Here is a 25,878-nt window from a genome sequence, read left to right on the forward strand (position 1 = left end):
ATCATTGTCATGCTGAAAGACCCAGCCACGTTTCATCTTCAATGCACTTGCTGATGGAAGGAGGTTTTCACTCAAAATCTCACGATACATGGCCCCATTCATTCTTTCCTTTACACGGATCAGTCGTCCTGGTCCCTTTGCAGAAAAACAGCCCCAAAGCATGATGTTTCCACCCCCATGCTTCACAGTAGGTATGGTGTTCTTTGGATGCAACTCAGCATTCTTTGTCCTCCAAACACGCGAGTTGAGTTTTTACCAAAAAGTTATATTTTGGTCTCATCTGAACATATGACATTCTCCCAATCTTCTTCTGGATCATCCAAATGCTCTCTAGCAAACTTCAGATGGGCCTGGACATGTACTGGCTTAAGCAGGGGGACACGTCTGGCACTGCAGGATTTGAGTCCCTGGCGGCGTAGTGTGTTACTGATGGTAGACTTTGTTACTTTGGTCCCAGTTCTCTGCAGGTCATTCACTAGGTCCCCCCGTGTGGTTCTGGGATTTTTGATCACCGTTCTTGTGATCATTTTGACCCCATGGGGTGAGATCTTGCGTGGAGCCCCAGATCGAGGGAGATTATCAGTGGTCTTGTATGTCTTACATTTCCTAATAATTGCTCCCACAGTTGATTTCTTCAACCCAAGCTGCTTACCTATTGCAGTTGTGGACAGGTGTCTTTGATAACAAGTTCAAACAGGTGCCATTAATACAGGTAACGAGTGGAGGACAGAGGAGCCTCTTAAAGAAAAAGTTACAGGTCTGTGAGAGCCAGAAATCTTGCTTGTTTGTAGGTGACCAAATACTTATTTTCCACCATCATTTGCAAGTAAATTCATTAAAATCCTACAATGTGATTTTCTGGATTTTTTTTTTCTCATTTTATCTGTCATAGTTGAAGTGTACCTATGATGAAAATTGCAGGCCTCTCTCATCTTTTTAAGTGGGAGAACTTGCACAATTGGTGGCTGACTAAATACTTTTTTGCCCCACTGTAAGTGAATTTGTCCCAATGCTTTTGGTCCCCTAAAATGAAGGGACTATGTACAAAAAGTGCTGGAATTTATAAACAGTTCACCTGATGTGGATGAAAATACCCTGAAATTAAATCTGACAGTCTGCACTTTAACGTCATAGTCATTGTATCATTTCATATCCAAAGTGCTAGAGTACAGAGCCAAATCAACAACAAAATTGTCACTGTCCCAATACTTTGGGAGTTTACTTTATTTTATGGGAAAGATTATGTTTGTTTCGGAACCATGCATCATACTGCCTTGTTGAGAACATGACCGAGGGGAACAGATTACTTCTCAATTTGAGCAGAGTGTGCCTCCCTCACCAGCTTTGCCCGGTCTCTTGAGGGGCCATAGCCCGGTTCAACGCAGGCTACTTAGTCAAATCCCCTAATTTTGACTGCCATGTTGTTGTCAGAAATGTTTAGTAACTAGGAAACGTGGGTGGATTCTCTAGAAACCAAACAGAAGCAAACGGAACGGAACGTGGAGGGACCTACCTGAAATTGTTCAATAGGAACTCTTATTTTCGTTGCAAAACAAAACACTTTGCAACTGTTTGGACTAATGATTACACCCCTGTTAATGGTTTAAAAGACTAGTTTTCTCAGTACAAGTGAGACCTTTCTAAATTATTTGTAAGAGATATTTTATCGATCAAGATAAGTCACCACAAGTAGATGCCTACCTGGCTCCTCATTGGGAAGGAAGAACATTGATGTGCCAGCTTCTAACCACACCCTCTCCAATCCCATCCCTAGCCCCACCTCACTCCCTCCACCACTCCGCCTCCGCCTCCCCCAGAGACTGACAGCTGGGCTTAATTGCAGCATTTAAAGATGCTCTCACTGGCAGACCACAAAGCTTTCCAATCAGCACGTTTCACTCATTCGCATTATACAGTAAGAAAAATAATAATAGCCATGATGATATCACCACCTAACAAATTACACATATTCCTCATAGCTAAAGTGAAGATGTTCTTAATGTTGAAGATATAGTGAAAGAACACATAATTCTAAACTTCCATTTTTATTTGTCTACTTAAAAAATGTATTACAATTGCCGATTTAATTAATCTAGGCTGAATGCACCGCATGAACGTTTTTCGGGCAATCTGTTTCCCTCACTCTCAAGGTTGTGTGACTTTAACTCGAGGCCTAAGTAAGACTTATGAGTGTCAGTGTGAACCCTTTCATAAATCCCCTGGCCCTTTTTGCTGGATACTAATTAGTACAGGTCAGGATGTCATCTGATCACTTTTTCAAACAAGATTGCATTAAGACAATGGCAAAGAATTAAACAAGTTATACGCTAGAACCTGCAGGAGGAATAGGGAGAGGCCAGTCTAAAATGTAGTCATGATGAAAAAGTTTTTGCCAACATACTTTGAGTATTCATTAAAGGCATCATTGAGATGCTGTGGATAAATCATGATCATTGACAGACTCCATGATAGACAGGTTATTTGCAGAACTTCAATGTCTCTTTGAAGCCCACAGGTCAGCCACTGTCAGCCGAGCAGATACTGAACATTATAAATGAGAGGGTGGACAGCCGACTTCCAGCAAAGACATGATGAAGAGGCGTTATGTAGACATTGTTTCTTGATCAAGAAGATGCAACTGCTATTGAGCAATGGCATTATTTTAAGATCAAATATTTCATTGTTTAAAACTGACTATTGCGTGGGCTGAATGGCTTTAGAGTAGCACAGATATTGCTCACATTTCACTTAATGAGTAGCATACAAAGAAGCGAGTCACAGTGATGATACTGACAGACATGCTCAGCAAAAGGAGTTTGAAGTATGGTAACAATGGATAGCATTTTCAATTGTATGATTCTGTTGATAGGAACACAAAATACGGAGATTGCTTTTAACATGTATGATACTGTAAGTGTACCTGAATGCACAGACACTTCATTTGGACAAGGTTTTTCTTTTTCAGTCACTGTTACTTTCTCCATTGTAGCGTTCTGTTGCCTGCTTTTTTGCTTTTTATGTCTTTGAGCTTAAGACGAGGACACATAAAAGGAGGAATAGAGATGATGGAAATGATCACACAGTGCTGTCCAATATTAATCAACTATTGTTCTCAGTTGTCCTTTTGTATCTCTGGCATTTGTCATGAAAGATGACTGCGGATGCGGATCAAATAAAGTGAATCTGTCTACTGCTTAACAGTGCGAGTTCAGAGAGAGAAGCAGTCTTACAATAACAGCTAAGTCCAGGTCCTACTGTATAGTAAAAGTCCTGAAGAGTTCTTTAAAAGTCATGATTCTCAACATAGCAGAATAAAAACAACAAAAGAGAAAAATAAGTCATAAAATATCTTGTGATACACAGAAGTAGTAAAAGAGAGAGAAAAATTGCACAAATATTCTCTGAACATTTTGCTGATCTCTCCAAGCAGGTCGATATGTCCACTGGACAGGAAAGTTGTCTCTATCCCGCCCAAACGAGAGCTGACATTATACTGATGAATGGAGCACCCTGCCAGATTACTTGATTTGATAAGCAGTCGGTAACATAATACATCACAAATTGTTTTGTCAACAATTTATGGCACTATTTATCAAATGACCATCGCAGTAGGCTGAGTTATGGTGTCATATCTGGCATGATGTCAACACCCAAGTTGAGTTGAGGGCAGCCTGGCTACAGTGATTTAGACACACTGTGCTATGACCTTTGCACAATGTTTAATTAATGTAGCAGGGAAAAGTGCTGTACCATTTAAAAATCAGACGGACGGATACCAAGAAACTGATGTGAATTGTGGGTGTGTCATTCAGGTAACACAATTGCTTTATTTATCATGGTCATCCTCATTTTCTAATCTTTACAATATCTGTCTGGGAGCATTTGAATAAGACGGTATACTGTATATTCAAAGTCTACGTTTCAAGTTGTTTACAGGGTGTAATCAAATCAAATTGTATTGGTCACATACACCTGTTTAGCAGATATTATTGCGGGTGCAGCGAAATGCTTGTGTTTCTAGCTCTGACAGTGCAGTAATATCTAACAAGTAATATCTAACAATTTCACAACATACAGTATACCCAATACACACAAAATCTGAGGAAAGGAATGGAATTAAGAATAATTATATGGACAAGCAATGTCAGAGCGGTATATTGAATGATACACTGTTATCAGGATGTTTCACATCATTATAGGCTACAGCACATCAATGGTTACACAAACAACATTTATCCTTGATGAGAACATACTCTAGGCTTAATCCAAATCTAACATATTTAATCCTAACATACTTTCCCAACATTGTAAACAACTGAATAACTAGAACTCATGATTAGCGTTATTGCTAGTTAGCATCCTCAGTAGTTACAGATTATTCTATGATAAATGGGTAACAATGATCTCACAGTACTTCGCTTTGCTTGTGTAACATATCTGGCATATTGATGACTCATTGATTTATAATACATTGTTTGATGTGGCAAATACTATCATATTGGGCTAATTCAATGCATAATTACTTAACCAACAACACACTTCAGTTTCCTCCAATGTTTCATGATCTGTTTTACAATGCCAGCTTTTTTTTGCTTGCTCTTCAGTGTAGCCTTGAAATGAAGGCCTGAGTCCAACATAGTCATAAAATAATCAATGGAACTGCAGCAAACAGTCAGTGAGTGGCAATTAAAAGGGAAAGGCCTTAAATGCTTCCTCAAGTCAATTCTCGATCCTGTATTGGACGGGATATATGGCCCGTGTCCAACCCACCACTGGCCGATCTTAAAGGTTATTGCGACCACTACATGGACCCACATTAACAGGTCTCCTCACTCTCAGGGTTTATAGCCTGTGTAATAATTTTAAGCAAAGAGAACAGTGCATTCAGTGGAGACAGTGTAACAGCTGGAGTCTAGGAAGGACAAGTAGAGTATGATTGATCATGGGGAGCAGTATAGCTGTGTAGCTCTCACCTTCCCTTGTGCTTACTGCCTGCTCCTGATCTCTCACATCTGTCTTGACTTCCCAAAGAAACACTCCCCCAGAATACCTCTCACAATTCCTGACTCTCTTTTGACGGGTACTTTGAAGGAACTTTGGGATTAGGGACAAGACTTTCAAACCATAGTGTTGGGATTTCCAGTATTGTTAATTGTACGTATTGTATTGATGAGGGTTAGTTGTAGGATGACAGTAGGTTAAGGTTAAGGCAAGGGTAAGGAGTAAGGTCAGGGTTAGAGTCAGGGTTAGGGTTATGGTAACGGGTTGGCAAATGTTTACCCTAAAAATGTCAAACATTAAATCATGAGATCAGGCTGTGTTGAAACAATTGGGCAAAAGGTTCACTGTGCCGATTGTCATTCAAATCAAATCAAATTGATTTATATAGCCCTTCTTACATCAGCTGATATCTCAAAGTGCTGTACAGAAACCCAACCTAAAACCCCAAACAGCAAGCAATGCAGGTGTAGAAGCATGGTGGCTAGGAAAAACTCCCTAGAAAGGCCAAAACCTAGGAAGAAACCTAGAGAGGAACCAGGCTATGAGGGGTGGCCAGTCCTCTTCTGGCTGTGCCGGGTGGAGATTATAACAGAACATGGCCAAGATGTTCAAATGTTCATAAATGACCAGCATGGCCAAATAATAATAATCACAGTAGTTGTCAAGGGTGCAGCAAGTCAGCACCTCAGGAGTAAATGTCAGTTGGCTTTTCATAGCTGATCATTAAGAGTATCTCTACCGCTCCTGCTGTCTCTAGAGAGTTGAAAACAGCAGGTCTGGGACAGGTATCACGTCCGGTGAACATTTCAGGGTTCCATAGCCGCAGGCAGAACAGTTGAAACTGGAGCAGCAGCACGGCCAGGTGGACTGGGGACAGCAAGGTGTCATCCTGCCAGTAGTCCTGAGGCATGGTCCTAGGGCTCAGGTCCTCTGAGAGAAAGAAAGAGAGAAAGAGAGAATTAGAGAGAGCATACTTAAATTCACACAGGACACCAGATAAGACAGGAGAAGTACTCCAGATATAACAAACTGACCTTAGCCCCCGGCACATAAACTACTGCAGCATAAATACTGGAGGCTGAGACAGGAGGGATCAAGAGGCACTGTGGCCCCATCCGATGATACCCCCGGACAGGGCCAAACAGGAAGGATATAACCCCACCCACTTTGCCAAAGCACAGACCCACACCACTAGAGGGATATCTTCAACCACCAACTTACCATCCTGAGACAAGGCCGAGTATAGCCCATATTGTGACTGAGTACATTTATCTTTCTGGCTTCATTTATTCAACCTCATAAACCACATATCACAACACAAACACCCTGGCACCCTCATCTTATTCTTTTAACATTACAGTGGTGAGCTGCCAATGTACAGTATCATGGACTTTAGAGTTTATTCATCTACGGTGGAGCAATGTAAACAGCCATGGTCTACAAATCAGGAACGGCCAAAGATAAAGAAGTGTGGGGTGAGAGGCACATGCTCTAACCCAGATATAGTGGTGGTTACTCATTTCTAATGACCCATTAAATCAGGGCCCATCTTGAGACCTCTTTTTCAGACAGACTTTAGACTATATTGCTTTAAAAAGGGTCTGCAAATTCACTATAAAAATTACTGCTCATGAATATATTATAGAAATGTCAGCATGCTAATTGTGCATTTAAAACATTCTTAATGGTTTGTTAATTTCGCTCCTACACTAAGATTGCACTTGAAATTAGTTAATGACGACAGTAGGAGTTAACAACATGCAATGACAGATGCAGTATTTTAAACATATGTATTTACCTTTGCAAAGAGCACACACATGGACTTCTAAAGAATCAACATTAAAACTGGATTTAGTAACATTGAAACTGCCACAATCTGTTTGCAATATTACAACAATAAAGAAATTACTTCAAACAACGAACAATGTTTTTCCCCTCTGACAACCTAGCACATCATAACACATCATAGCACATCATTGCACATCATAGCACATAATTTTACATAATTTTACATCATAGCACATCATTGCACATCATTGCACAACATTGTACATCATAGCGCATCATAGCACATCATGGCACAGCATAGCACATCATAGCACATCACATCATAGGACATAGCACATCATAGCACATCATAGCACATCATTTTACGTCATAGCACATCATAGCACATCATTGCACATCATAGCACATCATAGCACATCATTGCACATCATTGCACATCATAGCACATCATAGCACATCATAGGACATAGCACATCATAGCACATCATGACCCATCCTTGCACATCATAGCATATCATAGCACATACTTTTACATCATAGCACATCATAGCACATAATTTTACATCATTGCACATCATAGCATGTCATTTTACATCATAGCACATCATTGCACATCATAGCACATCATTTTACATCATAGCACATCATTGCACATCATAGGACATAGCACATCATAGCACATCATGACACATCATTGCACATCATAGCATATCATAGCACATACTTTTACATCATAGCACATCATTGCACATCATTGCACATCATATCACATCATTGCACATCATAGCATATCATAGCACATCATTTTACATCATAGCACATCATTTTACGTCATAGCACATCATTGCACATCACAGCACATCATTTTACATCATAGCACATCATAGCACATCACTGCACATCATAGCACATTATTTTACATCATTGCACATCATAGCACATCATTGCACATCAAAGCACATAGCACATCATAGCACATCATAGCACATCATTGCACATCAAAGCACATAGCACATCATAGCACATCATTGAACATCATTGCATATCATAACACATCATAGCACATCATTGCACATAGCGCATCATAGCACATCATACACATCATTGCACATCATAGCACATCATAGCACATCATTGCACATCATAGCATATCATAGCACATTATAGCACGCACAATAGAACCACAGAGTACGTATTGCATTTTTACCACCATACTCAATGCTCCTCTCCGCCATGTCATAAACAGAACAAAATGAACAAATACGCTGGGGGTGAACAGTGGCGCTGTTTCTCCTAATGTAGATTCCAGCTTTAAAGTAGGCAGCATTGACAATTTTCTTGGACCAGTTATCCCTTTCCATGAATAAGACCATTTCACAGATTCATTTTGGAACAGTCGATGCAGGCAATACACAATCACAAAACATCTATTGCATGTCGTATTTCATACAAATTTAGCATGGATTTAGAGCCTGAAGCAAATCATATATTTACCTCACATTGTCAATAAAAATGTCCATAGCTTGATATTTCTGAAACAGTATCATGCAAAATTATCGCAAACATGAGCAAAGATCCTAAAAGTCAAGCCAAAAGCAGGCAGCATGTATGTTTCTTCACCCCTCTACAGCCATAAACAGATGCAACAAACAGTCAGTACCTCTCATCTTTCACATGTGCAGCAATAATGAAGACAAAGTGCAAGCCTGGAACAAATGCCGGGAAATAAATAAACAATGTACACAAACCAAATGAAAGACTGTTCATAATTTGGTTAGTAATGTCTCTGGCACCGTCTGCTTGGTCATTTCCTCGAATCTCCCTCAACAAGGGGATCACAGAGGCGACACTCAGACCAGGATCCATCTCACCGCTCCTTTGTACCATTGGTCAGAGGTAGACCCATTACCAGCAGCTCTAGTTCTATTGAACATACAAAATATGAATCATAACAATAAGATATACATTGTTAATTCATATCATTTTGATATCTTAAAGCTGCAATCCTTAATGGTGAAACGGCCATGTCCGTTTTGCGATTTTACAACAACAAAGAAGTTACAGCAAACAACAAACACCGCTTTTTTCCCCCTGACATCATTGCACGTGCGACAGAAGAGCAATTTTTTTCCTCCATGCTGGAAGATGCTCCTTAGCTCGGCAACAAAAACAATAACAATGGTGGTGGGTCGGCCAGTTGTGCTGTTTCGCTGATCTCAGCTTTAAAGCGCAAACATTTTGGATTTTCAGTTCATTTGGAAATGTTGTTGATTCATTTGTTTTGTGTTCAACAGCACTGGGTGGTTTACAGAATTTTCGTGTTTCTTTTTTTAATACTCTTTAGTATTCTGTTAACCCCTTGCAGACAACAGCCTTCTAAAATCACGCACCCATAACTTCCTCACTTAAACTGTATCCCTCCCATCAAAACAGAGCAAGCCACTCTATCAGTAAATGCTAATCTCCTAATTAACAAGCTAATTAGGCAATTACAGCTTTGCAGAAGGATGCCTAAATGAAATATGACAACACAGTCACTGCTTTCTATGGCACCTGTGGGTCTTTTCAGATGTCACATTGAAAAGCATAATATACATTTGAACAGATGACAAAGTGTTGTCTCTGCACACTCATGTGTAGCTCAAACAGACGAGCATGCTCTGCTTTAAAAGTCCTCATTTCATTAGTAATGGTGAGTTGATGAGGCTCAGTAATAAGTCCTCATGCATTAAACATATCATGTTATGCCACGCATCCTTTCCTCCAATACCATGTCCATTGTTGACAAAGTCCACAGAAGGTAAATCCTAAAATGATCAAATTATCTCATATGCAATGTAATGTGATGCTTGTTTTTTCCCCCCTTGATTCAAGTGGTGTTGCCATAACAGCAATAATTCATTTCAAATGTTCAACTTTTCTTCATCGAAGTGGTGATGTTTCAATTAACACAAATCAACTAAAAATAAATACCAGGTATACAGTCAAATTGACTTTCGGTTTATGTCTTACTCCTTTTTAGATCAACTGCAGTCGCATTATAAATGCAATAGAAGAGGCTTTTATTACGTACTTATTTTTTGCAATGGTTTTCTACTGAAAATGATTAGGGAAATTAATAAAAGTAGAATAAATAATATATTTTAGATTAATAATATGGTTTCAGAATTGAAAACATTGTTTTATGACAATAGTGCATGACTGGTTATGTAAACATAGGGTGGTGAATTTGGAATGCTACTGTGTCTTTTTGCAGCGGGCTGTCATAGGACGGAAATGAATTATGTTGACATATGACTGAAAACAATGGTGAAAAGGTATGGTATGCAATGCAATGAAGAATCATGCACTGCAACAGAGGAGAGGAGCTCGAGCTGTACCTTTGAGCCCTCCTTGACAGGTATGCAGTGTGACTTGACAGCTCCGGTATTTCAATGATAAATGCAGTAGTCCTGGGACTCCCATTCACTAAACTCAAGAGTGTGTTGAGCTGATACTTCAAGGTCAAGTGAATAAGAAAGGAGCGGAACCACACAGTTCACTTGTTAGAAGCTGTTTGCCGTGATCTCAACCCTCAGACATTTGAGGTTCTTGATTCAATCCAGAACCAAATCTCTCTTGGATTTATTTCATTAATTTTGTGAAGGTACACAGTACACAGGGTAGTGTATAGTGTAGTGTAGTGTAGTTCACTCAGTGGTATGACTTTTCCCAAAGGCTACATTGTAATCTTGATTTTATTTTGTGACGCAAAACCTCTTGGTGTTCCTTTCTGATAAACAACACTAAACCACTTTTGTTGTTATATTTTATGATGACTGTATGATCCAATAACAGTTTTCAATTTTTGTTGCAATTTATCTCAAGAGTTTTGACAGAATTAGAGAGGCTATATGGAACTTCATGCTCTGGGAATGCTGTTGAGACAAAAGGGGTTCCCTTCAGTTTTCATTAGAGGCTGTACAGTACCTAAGTTTATTTTGTAACTAATGAAAGCACATAATCTTTTCTTTTAGGCTAACAGGGCTTTTGCTCATGGGCATGGATGAGCCCCTTTTTGTCTATTGAGTTCATTTCTGGAGAATATCTGTCTATTTAGGGGACCCCTTTGGCTCAAAAGCACCCCTAGAGGCAAAGATTCTGTATAGCCTTTTTAATTTTGTCAATGTTATACTTACAATGAATTAAGATAACATTTAGTTATTATGTCTTGGTTCATATTACACCACCACAGTTTGTGTGACCTACACCCTCACCAACATGTGGAGCTCTCCGACAAGTTTGCACAGAGATACTCTTCCCACACTTGCTATTCTGGAGTGCTTGCATGATGGTGACATTTCATTAAAACCTGTCTTATATGAATGGTGGGTATATAGATGATGTTGTTGCCCAAGAATTAGGAATTCGACTACTAGAATACTATTTAATAGGATCTCTATGGTTGCAGCCTTGCATCCAGCTCAACAACTTGTCTGCTGCCATAGCAACTGCAGGGGAGCGCTGAGCGGTGCTGCCTGCTTGTGCTATGGATGTCACCCGTAGCAACGACCAATCAGAAGTTTATATACTTTCAGAGATCTGTATATAATGAAGAGATGCTCATGTCTCTGCCCTAACAATTGGAGTAATTGTCCCAAAGGCGACAAGCGTAGGTCCAAAATAAACCCATAGAAACGCATAAGGATTATTTCGGACAGATTTTGGGGAGAGTGAAACCTCTCGCTTCGCCTCTTCCTCTATGTCCTTTGTAGAAGTACATGAAGGGATGTGGTGGGTGGGCTTTCAGGACCATGCATCGGCCAGCAATAGGTCACCCTGGTCGTCAGTCGCATTCAAACACAGCGTTGATTGGTCGATGAGGTTTACTTCCAATATTATAAACATGTCTACTGCTTGCCTACCCTATGAGGCAAGGCTTGGTAGGGACGACCATACATAGCATAGCCCTGAGAAGCGAAGAGTCAGTGCAATTCATTATCAGTTCTGTATCAAACTATATAAAACTCTGCTAAGCCTTTTATTTTGTGTGTTACACTCCAATTTTTTATTATGTGTGGAGAATGACGGCATTTTGGTGCACGTGCACGGGTAAGGCATACGACAAGTGGGACTCCACCGTTATTTCATCATTATAATAACAATCTCAAGCACTGCTCTAGCATTTTATTTTCGGGGTTCCAGAGAGAAGTGACAAGATTATAGACCCCTCCTCTGAAGGGCGGAGCGTGCATTTTTATTCCGATTTAGTATTTTTTTGCTCTGACACGTCTGCACTGAGTGAGTGGCATTGGCACACTGTCAATCGCTCACTACCGCTGCCATCAAACAACATAAAGCACACAGGCAGAGGCTCGGGCTCATAAATTTCAGCAGGCAGATATTTTTGCGCATCGCTTTAAAGCGTGTAGCCTAATTAATTTCTCGCTGTTATTTTTTCTATAATTTTTCCACTAACGCTATTAACTTTTTCTACATTTCATATTTTTATTTTTGCATTTGGCTACCAATGCCGCTAATGATTTATTTAATTTGCAGTTATCTTGGAAATAATTGCTATACATTTACAGGTAGAAGGTACTCATTTACTACCTAAGTGTTGTATTTTGTTTTTAATTGTTGTTGTTTTTTCATTCACTTGCTCATTGCTTTATTTCACTTTGGATATTTTTCGCGCTCACAATAATGTGGATTTGAACATTTACAAGAGGAATTGCAAGAGGAAACATAATCAAAAGAAGACCGCTAATAAATGAGAGATCAGCAAGGATCAGCAATACCCAACACGTCAAATCTAAAGAGAAAGACGAATTGACAAGAGGACTCGTGCAGGATACGAGGGACAGCGGCTGTCATTTTGACAAAGAAGTTTTGAAGAATTATAGCTTATGCATTTTTGGACACAAACATTCATAACTACACACACTTCGGACCGTAAATAAACAAGATAGTAAGAAAGTGATTACATGGACACGCGATATTGATACCATCACTGGTACTCACCTATTTATTTTTTCTTATACGCGCAATATCACCAATATTCAGCTCCTTAACGCAACACATGTACGAGTAGTTTTTGTATGTGAGTTTTTCAAGCTAAATTTCCGTTTGTGTGGCTTAGTGCATTGATTCTGTTGCGGCTGACTATGGACGAACAAGCCCGGATCATGCAGGCTCTCGGCGGTGTCAGCTTGGCTGGCCACTCCGTACAAGGAGGCATGGGACTGCAGCCTCCACATGGACACGATGGGACAGATGATGGGCGAAAACAAGATATCGGTGACATTCTGCATCAAATAATGACCATTACTGACCAAAGTCTGGACGAGGCGCAAGCAAAGTTGGTTCATTTATATGTTTTCACTACAAAACACTTTACGCACCATTACGCACTATAGCTAATTAATGCCCATGTAATAACAGGTAGCTAGGCTATAAAATGCTGCTCCATACCTGAAACCCACGGACAATTAGTTGCAGCGACCAATGTATATTAAAAAGTGAACACCTGTCATCCAGTAATTCTAACAGTTTTGACACTTGCATCTTTGCCTTGTGTGGAGTCTACATAAACTTTTAGGGGAAAGTGCAGGCTATATATTTCATTTACATATAATGTTGCGTATTGGTAGGCTGGGCTACTGTAAACATTGACTGATGCGTATTTGTAGAATAATGTGTTTCACAGAAACGTATGATATTTTAAAATAACGTTGGGTAATGTCCTAATTTAATTCCATAGCAAGTTATTTTCCATTAGTAACAATTTTGAATGTACACTCTTGAGTAGTTTCAATTGTGAATTTTCAACAAATAAAGTTTTTTAAACTAACTTTGAAGTCATACAGAATAGTTAGTATTTCAACAAACAATGCATCCATTGTCATTCGTGTTGTCAAATAACTCTTTATGTTACAACTTTGAGATGCATGTCAACATTACCTACAGATCCTCCATGTGCAAAGTGAGCAAGACCTCGAAGTTATTGTAAAGAGCAAGGACATTATTCAGTAATTTCTTAAAAGTTTTAACAACTGTGGTGTTATAGTGACTATATTTCAATGTTGGTTCTTGTCTCAAACTGAAACAGGAAACATGGACTGAACTGCCACAGAATGAAACCTGCACTCTTCAGCGTCCTCTGCGAGATCAAAGAGAAAACTGGTAAGATTTCACATGCATTAAAGTGTAGGATTAAACAACACGAGGACTGTAATAATAGGAAACATTGCGGAACCACAACGCATTTGCACACCGCCATCTTTATTTTCCTCTAGGCAGCCTTATCCGATGTTATCAAGCGGGAGACAGAATCAGCTCCGCAACGGAGCAAATTTGTAACGGGAAAATGTAGGCTATGGTTTCACCCGTTGAGAAGCATCCATACCCCACATAAATGTATTATGTGCTCTCACGTACAAATTGATAGTGGGTTGTTATTCAGTGGTTCCATTGCCGTGGCATGGACAAGCTGGCAACCTGCACATGTTTACGCTGTGCGTCACATTCTCCCGTTTCGCACAAATAAAGGACATTCACCGGCTTTGGTGTTTTTAGGCTACACCACACAGCGCCCATTATGTGAGCTGCATCTCAACTATGCGTCGTTGTGTTTTATTAACATTGAAAGTATAGCCTACAGTGATTATCCCAGTTTTCACTATTTAAATTAATCAGAAAATGTGTCAGTTACAATGTAATCTCCTGCATAATGAGGTTTTCTGACCACAGGATCACTATTGACATTATTAGCGCCAGTCTATCTAACCGTTGTTGCCATCTGTAACGCACATACAGCATTCATTGGATCAATAAAGTCAGACGTTTCTAACGTGACAAGCTAAGTGCAATGAAACGGTGTAAAGTATATATAACAACACATAAAAATATTTGCCAGGCATTCGTGGACAGTCTTTAGAACCCATCTCTGCACATCATTTGACTTTCCTAATACAAATGGGTAGCATACAAATTAGTATTTGTATTAGGGTTCATACATTGTTAGAAAGTAGGACATGATTTAAGATTTTAATTTAATTTTAAGTATATATATATTTTATATTACATTTGTTTGGTCATCTTAGTAGCCTTCTGTAAGATGATGTGTAAAACACTAAAGGGGAAACAAGCGCCCCCCAAACAACAACATTGTGTGTGTGTCCACTGTGTGAGTGAGTTTGTGCATGTGCAAGCGAGTGAGTGACAATTGTGGCACCATGCGACTTTAGGATCACCTTTTTCGAACTCTAACCATAATAAATCCACAAACGAATAGGTTGCTAATAGTGGGTTAACCTGTCTTGTGCACCTTTCTTGTGTGTTGCGATGCCATGCAATCCTGATGTCACAGCAAATGCAGCAAATCAAATATGATACACTGATAGCACAGTATTTTATCATAATGCGCCTTTTAATTTCTGTTGTTTACCCAAGGTCGAGTGGGCCTGTAGGTTTTGGTGAAAGGAGAATGCTCATAAGAAGCCACAAACACCACAGCCAATGATGTGATGCTTTTGTTAGGACAGGTTGCCAGTCATTCCAAGGCCAGATGGATATCGTATGGACCTAATACAAATAATATAACATTTGGATATGACAAAAAGGTTTTTTTCATGGATAGGATTCCTCTCACAATTTTTATGAGCCAAAAGGAGGTTACTGCTAGTCAACTTCTCACATATAAACCTATTACAAAAATGTGTTTGCACTGCAATGTAAAACACAAATACAAGTTTTCAGTATTGTAGGTGTATATGAAACATATACAAAATATTGAAATTCATTATTATTGTTAAAGTGTGTGTGGCTTGTTTTTTTGGGCCAATACCCTATACAGTCTAATAGGCAGAGGTTCTTATTCTTGCCCAAAATATTGAGCTTTATTAAATACATTTAATATAAAATGTCCTTTTCATTTTAAAGATTTCAAGTTGTGGAAAGTTTTTTTTCAATCTGTTGCCAGGAGCATTATACTTACTCTTGCTAGTGAATATTTGATATATTTGGTATATTTGATACCAATGGCAAAGTTGCATTAGTTAATGACTACAAGAGACAATACATCAGATTACAAGAGTGATGTAAGCATTTGGCATTTTCCCTACATGCCGGTCAGGTCTAAGTTTTCTATATTGGTGTCTGTAGAGAGAGTGATGACAGCTGTCAAATACCGGTAAACTCTTAAACCCATTTGAAAACATAGGAAAGTGGCCTATCATACAAAAAAACTTAAATGACATACACTTGCTACTGCTTCAAAATAGTGATGGCTTGCCAGATTTGTGGCCTTTGTGGGGCTAATAATAAACAGAAGTGACTTGGGGAAGACCATAAAACTTAATGAACTTCTTGGCCACAGGAGGTGTCCACAGGGGCAAGAGAAGGGCCCGCTTGGCTGCCTTGCCTACTTGAGGCATTCTTTATGCCTGTCGAAAAGGAAGAGGGAAAGCGAGCGAGCGATCGTGTAAGAAAAAGGGACAAAGTCATCACTGGATGGTTTAGCTCGATGTAATAGTGTGTGAGCGACTGTGCATACAGTATTGCGTATGCTTCTGTGTGTGCATCATAGATGAATCCATGCATCAATATAAACACACACACAATATGTATGTTTCCCTATATGCTTTCAGATCTAAACCCCACCTGTAGAACTCAAATCTCCATGGGCACATATTGGATTACTTTTTACATATTTATATTTCATATTACATTAAAGATCTAATTAAATATGCATGAGGAATAGGGTCTCCAAGTATGCAAATTATTTAAATGAGCTTGTTTACCAGCTCAGTTGTTGTAATCTTCTTTAATCCCTTTGATGGCCTTTGTTTCAATGTATTTTTCCACGAAACAATATTCTTCTGTACTACATTGTTTGAGCACTCAATTTAGAAATGGCTGTGTAATAATGCTTCTTCTGGTTGTACATTTTCTCTGTCCCAGTCCCTCTGATCAGTGTGTGTTTTGTGTGCCGTTGTAAAGTTATTGTTTTTACTTTTATGAATTTAAATCCTCTTTCTGTTTTGAATTGAGACGTGCCTCAGAATTCAGAGGTGTGTGTGTGTGTGTTTAGCTTGTTTGCAGTTTTGTCTACATCTTATATGTATGAAAACATTTGACAGGTGGACATTATTGATCTCATTGTAACCAGATACTCCAGTGCCTTCATTTGATTATACTTTATCAATAGATACATAATGCAATTCAATGCAATTAGTTTGCTAAGATATTTTGTCGTAAATCAAAGGAGAGAGCAATGTTCGGAAATATAAAATGCTCATTATTATTCTTGGATCACACTGTATCAAGCATAAATAAAAACAGGCTAAATCAAACCAGAAGTGTTTGTATTGTAGCCATGTAAACAATGACAGCAAACATACGTATTTACATCTGTTTAAAGAGTGAATGGATGATGTGTGTATCTGTCTTGAGTGTGTGTGTATCTGTGTGTGTGTGTGTCTGTGTGAGTGTGTATCTGTGTGAGTGTGCGTGTGGTTAACATGTGGTTTGGAGTCACAGCCTCCCCCCTCTTCGCCATTGACAGAGCTCAGCTGGTCTGGTGGCCTTCTTGACCGGGTTGTTTTCCTTTCCCACTGTGGGCCATTCACATGCCCCTGTGAATCTTTGCCCCTTTCATGTCTGTTCAAGTGGCACACAATCCCAATGTCATTTAACCATGCAATGATCCCATCCGGTGAAAATCATTTCCAACCATGCATTTGACAGCAGTGCAACAAACAAACACAGCTTTAATTATTTTATGTTTAAAGTATGTGCTTCAAAACTGAGCAGAAAATGTATTTTTGGCAGAAAAGTAGAGTAGTTGTATCAAGGCTCTCTTAAACAGCTCCAGTGGAAAAATGTGAAACAGTACCTGATATATATCTAGAATCTTTACATTAATATCCATGTTAGAAATACGACGGCCATTTCAACCTGTGTGGATAATTTTTGTATGTATGCCTCCCACTTAGAATCTCAGAAACTCACCAGGGACCTCGGTGCATGGCGTCAAGGGCGGGGGGTTAAGTTAAATCTATTTTTCCGCTTGGGTCAGTAGCCCGTGTTGTGTGGTTGGGAAAGAGAGAGGGATGCACTTGACTGGTAAACAGACAGATGGGTTTTGCAATGCAAGGCTGTTTGTAGTGTTCGGAGGATTTTTGGCACTCTTATTGTAGACCTAGAGCAGATTTCCTCGTTGCTAAGACCCTAGAAGTATTAATTCACTTTGATATGCTAATTAGAGGGCATTATGGAAGAAATGAGATTAAGTGGCAGCATGAAGTCATTTACTTGTCAGTAAATTGAGTGTTTTTAGCAGGAGGGGTTTGTTTTTTCACTTTCTCTTGGTTTTGCATTTCAATGAGCTGAATGTGAGATATTGCTAAAACTGCTAGAATTCTGTGCCCTTTTGCCCATTTTGTTTTCTCTCTCTCATCATGTTCGACACTAGCAATCTGCAAAAGATCACACAGGTTTGTTCTTCGACATTACTTTTTCCCACACCTCTTCTGAATTGTGCCCAGCATGTCAGGGGCAGGAAAAGAAAAGTAAACTCTAAAAAGATAAGTATGCTGTCATTTCTTTCTGCCATAGCTTGAGGAAGAACTACGGTGCATTGTGGAGGGAGATCTCAGTGCTAATCAGATGTGCTGGGTTTGTTTTCTCTTGCTCTCCTTTCCCCTCTCTCTCGCCCTGGAAGAGAGGCTTTCAGCAGCAGCAGGAGCAGCAAGAATAACAACGGTGAAAGATTACCTCCATATGGTATTTCTGACCAGGAAAGGAGAGGTTCTGCAGCAGGACTCCTCTTTGATGTGAGGTTTAATCAATAGAAAGAGATTACAGAAAACTATTACAATCTAAATCACAGCGCGCCACTGAGAGGCTTAGTCCTCTTCACAGCTCTCTCAGCTGCACTGCACTCCTCCTGGCTGCTTATTGACCTGTTGTTTTCTTGACCTTTGACTCATCAAGTTCAGAAACGGGAGGTCTGGAGAGGTAAGAGAGTGCAGGATGCTCAGGCTGATAGATACCCAGATCCAGTGTGTAGAGCAGAGTATTAGAGAGACTAACTATAGACTAGGGGAATGTCAGCATTGTGTTGGACAGCATTATGTTAGCCTCCTCACATTACTGAACACACTGCTGAACATGCTACAAAATGTGTCTGTTCATCTATGTGCACGCTGTGGTTATGAACACTGGACTGGCTGAATTAATTTCAGAGTGAGGTTGTAATTAACCACATGCAAGGCTGAGTAAAAGCATTACCTTGCGTAAATATTGTTAGGTTTTAAGGGTAAGCATTTCTCAAACCTATAGGGAACATTCATTTCAAGGCTCTCTGACGGAGTTAATGAGCCACCTTAATCTAGTTTGGTGTTAATTTTACATCCCATTATTATTATTATTGTTAGTAGTAGTAGTAGTAGTATTTTTATTAGTATTATTAGTATTTGTGTTAGTATTATTATTACATTGAGAAAACAATCTAAGTTAATGATATCAGTATCCTTACCGTGGCCCAAGATCAAAAGTCAATATTTGTCAAGACTGCCTTGTTCTTTACCATTTGTTTTTTTCATAGTGTTGATTTGCGCACAATACCAGAGTCAATGTATGCTGGGGAACAGAAAGCTATTCAGCAGACAGACAATTGACTTTGGCTGCTTTTTGTTTGAGAGTGCCTCAGTGATGTGGCTGCAGTGACTAGATAGCGCTCGGCAGAATGGTTCTCTCACAGCTGGGTTCCTGGCCGTCTCAATGGCAGGGCCACTTGTGCTTCCTCTGCATCGGGCAGCGGGCAGGGGATTGGGAAGATGGGGCTGTTATCTAAGCAGCTCCCAAATTCCATCCTTTCTCCTAACAACAGAGAAAAAAGAGCAAGCATATGACAAAGAGAGAATGGAGAAAAAGTAGGGTGCATATCAGTATCTATAGGGAGGGAAAATCTGTAATCTCATGCTTTCACATGCTCTGAGTATTTGTTGTATTTTGTTATCCTGACTCCTACAGTATATAGCAGCACCGGAATCTGATTCTGATCTGAACGAGGCGCTTTTGAACGATAATCCGCTGGTGCTGATGTCCCTCCATCTGTACAAACGCAGAACCTTGCACTTGCCTCTCTCGCTCCCATTTCTATAGCTGGAAGCGTTTTCTGTGGGCTCCTATGCGAACAACAGCCGATAATTGTTTTTTCCACATACGTTATGCAAATTAGTCTTTATGGCAACTGGCATAAGAATTAGCATCCTCCAACAATATTTTAGTAGGTTAATTGCGAAATTTCGAAATTGTACATCTGCGTTGTTAATTAGGCATGACAGAGGTGGTGAAATAGCTATCTTCAGGCGGTGGCAGCCAGGAAAGGCTGCTTGGGATGCAAAAGGGAAGGATTGATTGAAATTGAGGGGTTACAGCTGTAGGAGTGTGGCTGTCAATGAATACTTCTTTGTGTCTGCCACACGTTTATTTCACACGTTTGACATCGGTAAAGCTTGGAGCATCATGGCCCTTGCTTGCTTTCTGTGCACTCTCCATTATCCTCAATGTTCTGGTGCCTCTCTCTGCTAACCAAACAGAGTATCCCACCTGAACCAACATGCTGCTGAAGCGTGATGAATAATAGAAAAGAAAATTAGAATAAATCTCTCAGATCCTCCTCAGCATTGTTCGTCCTCCATCAGGCAGAAAGGCTCCTCCCACATTGACCCAGTCTGGGTATCAATGACATTGTCTTATATTTGCTAATCTCATTTAATAAATGTGGTCCCTGCACCCCCACCCCCAACTCTTTCGATGAGCTCATGTTTCATTTAAGTACCTTCTATCTCAGATCCCTCGGTTTGCTCCATTCTTTGTTATTCAAGAAAACACAGTGAATATGAACATATAGAATATTAACTCATAGCCAGAATTCTGGTATTGTAATTTCATTGGAGTTGATCAATTCAGTTGGCTTAAAAAATATATTAAAAAAATAAATGGGAATATGTTTGTTTTACGTGTGAGTTACTCGAGATGTTCAATCCCTGCAGAATATATCATTTATTTTTCTACACTATATCCCTTGTGATCGTTGCGTAGCTAAGCCTTCCTCTCCAGGGGCCAGAGGTCATAATGTTTCCCCCTGTGGGCTACATGGTGCCCTTATGTTGATGGAGGAACTGAAATGTTGTAGATGTTTTAGGGGCACAGCAACATGGAGGAGGTAGCTTGTTCTCTATCAGGGCCCCGGCATCTGTTAACATGGCATCTCCTCTAATATATTGCCGCGGCTGCGCGCTCTACAGACCAGAAAGAGGCCGGCTGATGAATTCGATATCACCTTTGACTCGGCAGCTATTCTTTGCAGGTTAACCAAATTGTGCTCAGTATTGAAACATTACATTTTCATTTAAAGTGAATGTTCCACCAGCCACGCTGTTTTCAATATTTTATACTTTTCCCCTGACATGTGTATATGAAATAAGTACAATTTGTGATGTGTTATCATCAATAATTTTGTCAGCAGGCGTAAAAGCTTAAAAAGCCATCCACCCACCACGGTGTTTATGTCTACAGCAAAATGTAAAATGACCATTTACCCATGCAGACCTCACTGGATGGTTCCTTTCAGATATAGATTTGACAGCGAGTATGTCTGTTAAATCAATTTGTTTCATGTTTACTTAATGACATTTTCTCAATTATACATTGCTAGATTTGTGTCGGTAATATTCAGTTCAAGCCTATAAGGGACTAGTCTGAAAGTGTCTTATGGTGCGATAAGTGATATTGATTCAGTAAGAGCTGATCACAGATCAGGTCAGGTAACAGAGACACTGGACCATGGGGAAGACTGTTACACAGTTATAACAATGATACAACTAAAGGTTTGGTTACCGGATGTTTCCTATAGAGTTTCTTTATCTGAGCCCAATCTTGGTCTTAATGTTTTAACGCAGCATCGTTAGATGGTGGAGCTATATTGCCATATAGCAGTTATTAGTGTAAAGAGGGTCAGATGGAGAGACTGGTCTGCTGTCAGTAATGATACTGCTATTTATAGGTCCCCATTTCATTAGCTCCAGTGTTTCAGGGAAGAGATTTTCTCATGGGGCAATAGATGCCTGATGTTAATTTACTCTCCATACACATTACATGTGGACAACCAACATGCTATAATGGTTTTTAGTACAGAGGTGCACCGCTGCTGTTCATAGGAAATATATTTTGATGATGCTATTTGTTTTGGGGTTTATCTATTTTATGATTGGCCGTTTGTTTTCTTCGTTACACGATGAATATAATACTATCCGTCTAATACAGTAACATGTATAGTGGATGGAACTCTTACAGGTGATCCGTTTTTCTCTCAGAGAAGTGTTGGCATTTTCAGATGTAGGCTATTAGTTTTACAGATTTTATTTGAGCATTTATAACAGTACAACATTGCAAGGCTGCTACCGTGTTCAGATCATTATCAGTGTTATCACACACATGCTCTACCATGTCGAATAACAACGCGTGACTGTAGTCCGTTTTCTCCCTTGCTGTACCATATATGTATCTTCCCAAAAGGTGCTTTTTAAAGTTCTATCCTTATTTGTTCAGCTGAAATGAAGACTCTTTTCCATTGTTCCACAAGCCATTGTTCCACATGTTTCACACATTAGAATGATATATTGAAGGCCGAAATGGGAAAAAGACTGCAATGCAATGAAAATTTAATCAGCGTCTTCTGCTGCTGCTTTAATAAGGCAAATAATTCTTATGGCTGCTGTGTTAAGATTTCTAATATTTAATTCATAACAAACCTTGCATTATTCTGCTGCTGCCCTAACAAGCCCCACTCTGCTGCCTGCCAAAAGGCAACCATAAAAATGTAAAAGCGGGTGTAAATGTCTAACGACAACTGGATGAGCAGCTTTGAAGTCATCAATAAATACTATACCGCCTTACATTATACTATTAAAATGGGGCAGAGATTGTCTATTTTTACTCAACATTAAGATAATGATAGAAAAAGTGAAAATATATATTGAAGGTCAGATGAAAACAATTCCATGATGGGGCTGTATTTGTTTTAAAGGCAACATATTGGTTCCTGGTGTTGAACACACAGAGAAACCTTCTATTATTGAGTGATCCAGATTTACTATCTCTACTCCTAGAACAATACACAAGGGACTGAAATCCCCTTCCTCTTCTCGCGTCATATTTACTCAAGCAAGGGTTGGTGAATGTATAAGCCTACTCTAAATGTATCTTTCTTTTTCTTCACCTAAGCCCTTGAAGTTCATTTTTGTGGGCTGAAGCAATGGAAAGATGGCAAGTGGCCAACGACTAGGTTCTGGCTCATGTTACAGTGAAACGGCGGGTCCTGTTTTCGTCTCTTGGTGAAATGGCTTAATTGGTGTCAGAGCCCCAGGGATAAAGGCCTCTTGCTCTGAAACATAGCCACACCGGTCCTGTATTCCCTCAGCCAGGACGAGCGGGTAACGCCTGGTGGTGAATGAGGACTGAGCCGTGCCATAACAATACGCAATGATGTTTGGGATGACAGAAATTAATACGCTCTTGCTCCCAGAAAGCCATGATTAATGACGGCGAGCAGGGGAACGCTGTCCCTCCTTTTACTCCACATTGACGGGCATTGAAAAGCGAAAAAGGCTGGCTTCTCTTCCCTTTAGAAAGTGGAGGTCACCCAGAGTACATTACTGCTATTTTTCTCTCCCTTTTTTTCCGGTGGGAGATTGGATGGTTCCTCCTAATGAATTTAGGATGGGTCCGCTCCCCAGATTTGTGAGCTGGTATCCTGTCCACTAGCATGCTGTTGGGAGTACTCAGTCTTTCCTGGAGTTATGGCTGTTAGGAAGTACATGGGAAAGGAAAAGCACCTACTGATATATGGAATTACTTATATTACAACATAACAGGTATTGACTGATGTTTGCTTGATTTGTTTAACAGGCGTCCCTAATATCTCCACTACATGTCTATAGATATTATAACACAGTTAATGGCATGTTGGCAACCTAGATCCATGTATCAATATGATCGATCATGTCTGTACACTTGGAAAAGGACAGCAAACAAAAATAAGATATATTCGATGTTGTAAAGAAAGGATGATGACAATGTGCTTTTTCATAGTAAGTGTGTTTTGGGATATTAACAACAGTCGTTTAATTGAACATCTTAAACATTGAGGATTTTCTGAAAGTGAAAGATTCGGGAGCCCATGTGTGAACACACTGAGCTGATGTGCAGTAGCCATGATATGAGTGTCTGTTGTGTCCTAGCAGCAGACACATTAATATTTAATCCTGTGTGCCACAGACATCCCCAGAGCATTCTGTTCAGGCCTTACTTTCACTAATGTCTTTTCCACCTTCCCAGGTATTTCATTTCTACGTAATGGAGAATTAAAGCATGCATTAGGATGATACCAGGCACCTTGTAAGGGATTTCTAAGGTCATTTCTCTCTGCACATTGCAGTGAAAATTCTAAAAGCAAGTTTTGCCAATGGACATTCTGCTGACACGGTGTATTTCCCTCACTCCTGCTTCTCAAATAAGCACTAGCTCTGTCAGAATGATTGATACATATTTAGGTAGCACTTTCTTTCTCGTAGCACTGTGGAAGGTAGGAGTGTATGCGAGCAGCAGAGAAGTCAAAGTTTTAAACAGTGAATCAGAAAGCCTCATAAGGGTCTCTCTCTGCTCTCAGACGGGTGCGTAGGAAGACAATGTCAGCTTTGATTTGGCTTGTCAGTGATTTGAATAGTTACTATCTCACCATTCGTCATTTCAATTGTTTCCTGTGTATGAAGGCTCAAAGCTCCCATCAACAAAATCTCACAAAGTCACTGAATCAGCATAGTTGCAAGGGTTTGTTTACTATTTAAACCTCTACAGTTTTACTACATATAGTAAGTTGTGTCAGTCTGTACTGTATATGTAATGCCCTCAATTTGCTTTCGGTCTTTTAATACAATTATGCAAAGTGATAGGCCTCCCATGCAAATGTGCACATAGCTGGGTTAGAACAGAAGGCGTGGTTCCCCACATTCTCTAAATAATGAAAAATATCCCCTAACGTAGTGTGTGTGTGTGTGTTTTTGTGTGGGTCGGCCGACCCGTCAGGTCCTGGAGTGAAGGCTGGGTGCGGGGGCGCCTGGTACCTCCGTCTGTAAGTATGCCGAGCACGGCCTGGCCTCTCCCGGGTGCTGATGGAGAGCATGGAGTGGAAGAGTTAATTTATTTAATGACTGAGTGTCTTTTATCTCCCGAGCCCTGATTAGAATCCATGCTTGATGAGGGACGGGATAGAGTGGTGTGCACCAGCCTCACACACTTAGACCCACGGACTCCGATTCCTCCATCCTTTCTCCTCCCCACCTCCACTCTATCCGTCTCCTCCGCTATCTCCAGTAAAGATCAGAAACTAGGGTTAAGGAAAAATCATGCTATATTTTACAATTATTATCTGTACGCCTTTGATAATTGTGTAGCCTACCTTGTATATGATTTAGCATGGTGAGCTAAAGGGAGCGATCCTGGGAAATCCGAGTGAGGAGTAACGTTACATTGTAATTGTGATTAGTTGTGTGTGGCATGGGGCGTGATAAAGATGAAGGGCTGTGGAGCTAGCTGTATGAACGTGGGAAAGCCAAACAGTGTGTGTCACTTTGGCAGCAGTGGCTGTCAGCAGTGGGGAGCTGCTGTTGTAAAAACCATGACCTCGCTCTCTGCCAGCATGCCTCTTGTGGAGCCAAAGCACTGCCCTGCAGATCTGGGCCAGTTGTGGGACGGAATGCAAAAAACACAGAGGACAGTGGAAATAAGTTCTAAAACCCTAATTGTGAACGGGTGGAAGTAATGACATACTTCTCTGAGCTATCATGACCAGAGAGGTGAGAGAGAGTGGGAGAGAGGTGAGAGAGAGGGGGAGAGAGGTGAGAGAGAGGGGGAGAGAAGTGGCACAGAGGGAGAAAATACTCCCTGCTTCTAACATTTCCATAAGCCATCATCAGTAATGCAACAGCAACCTCACAAACCAGAAATGATTTCTTCAGGCATTTCTGTCAAGTCTTATTC

General features: G+C 40.1%; 1 protein-coding gene across 8 annotated transcripts in view; it reads left to right on the forward strand.

The window, feature by feature from the left end:
* The first annotated feature begins 11,712 nt into the window (after positions 1 to 11,712).
* LOC112262973 (pre-B-cell leukemia transcription factor 3) overlaps positions 11,713 to 25,878 on the forward strand; it is a 76,708-nt gene continuing 62,542 nt past the window's right edge. For 5 of the 8 annotated variants that reach the window (XM_024438884.1, XM_024438888.1, XM_024438886.1 and 2 more), the window contains exons 1-2: positions 11,713 to 13,129; positions 13,880 to 13,953. In XM_024438884.1, the coding sequence (XP_024294652.1) occupies positions 12,936 to 13,129; positions 13,880 to 13,953 (268 nt within the window). In that variant the 5' untranslated portion in view covers positions 11,713 to 12,935. Of the gene's footprint in view, positions 13,130 to 13,873; positions 13,954 to 25,878 lie in introns of all 8 variants that reach the window. The other 3 variants (XM_024438883.1, XM_024438887.1, XM_024438885.1) reach the window with 1 other exon arrangement.

Source organism: Oncorhynchus tshawytscha, linkage group LG12 (assembly GCF_018296145.1).
Source record: "Oncorhynchus tshawytscha isolate Ot180627B linkage group LG12, Otsh_v2.0, whole genome shotgun sequence".
Taxonomy (NCBI): Eukaryota; Metazoa; Chordata; class Actinopteri; order Salmoniformes; family Salmonidae; genus Oncorhynchus; species Oncorhynchus tshawytscha.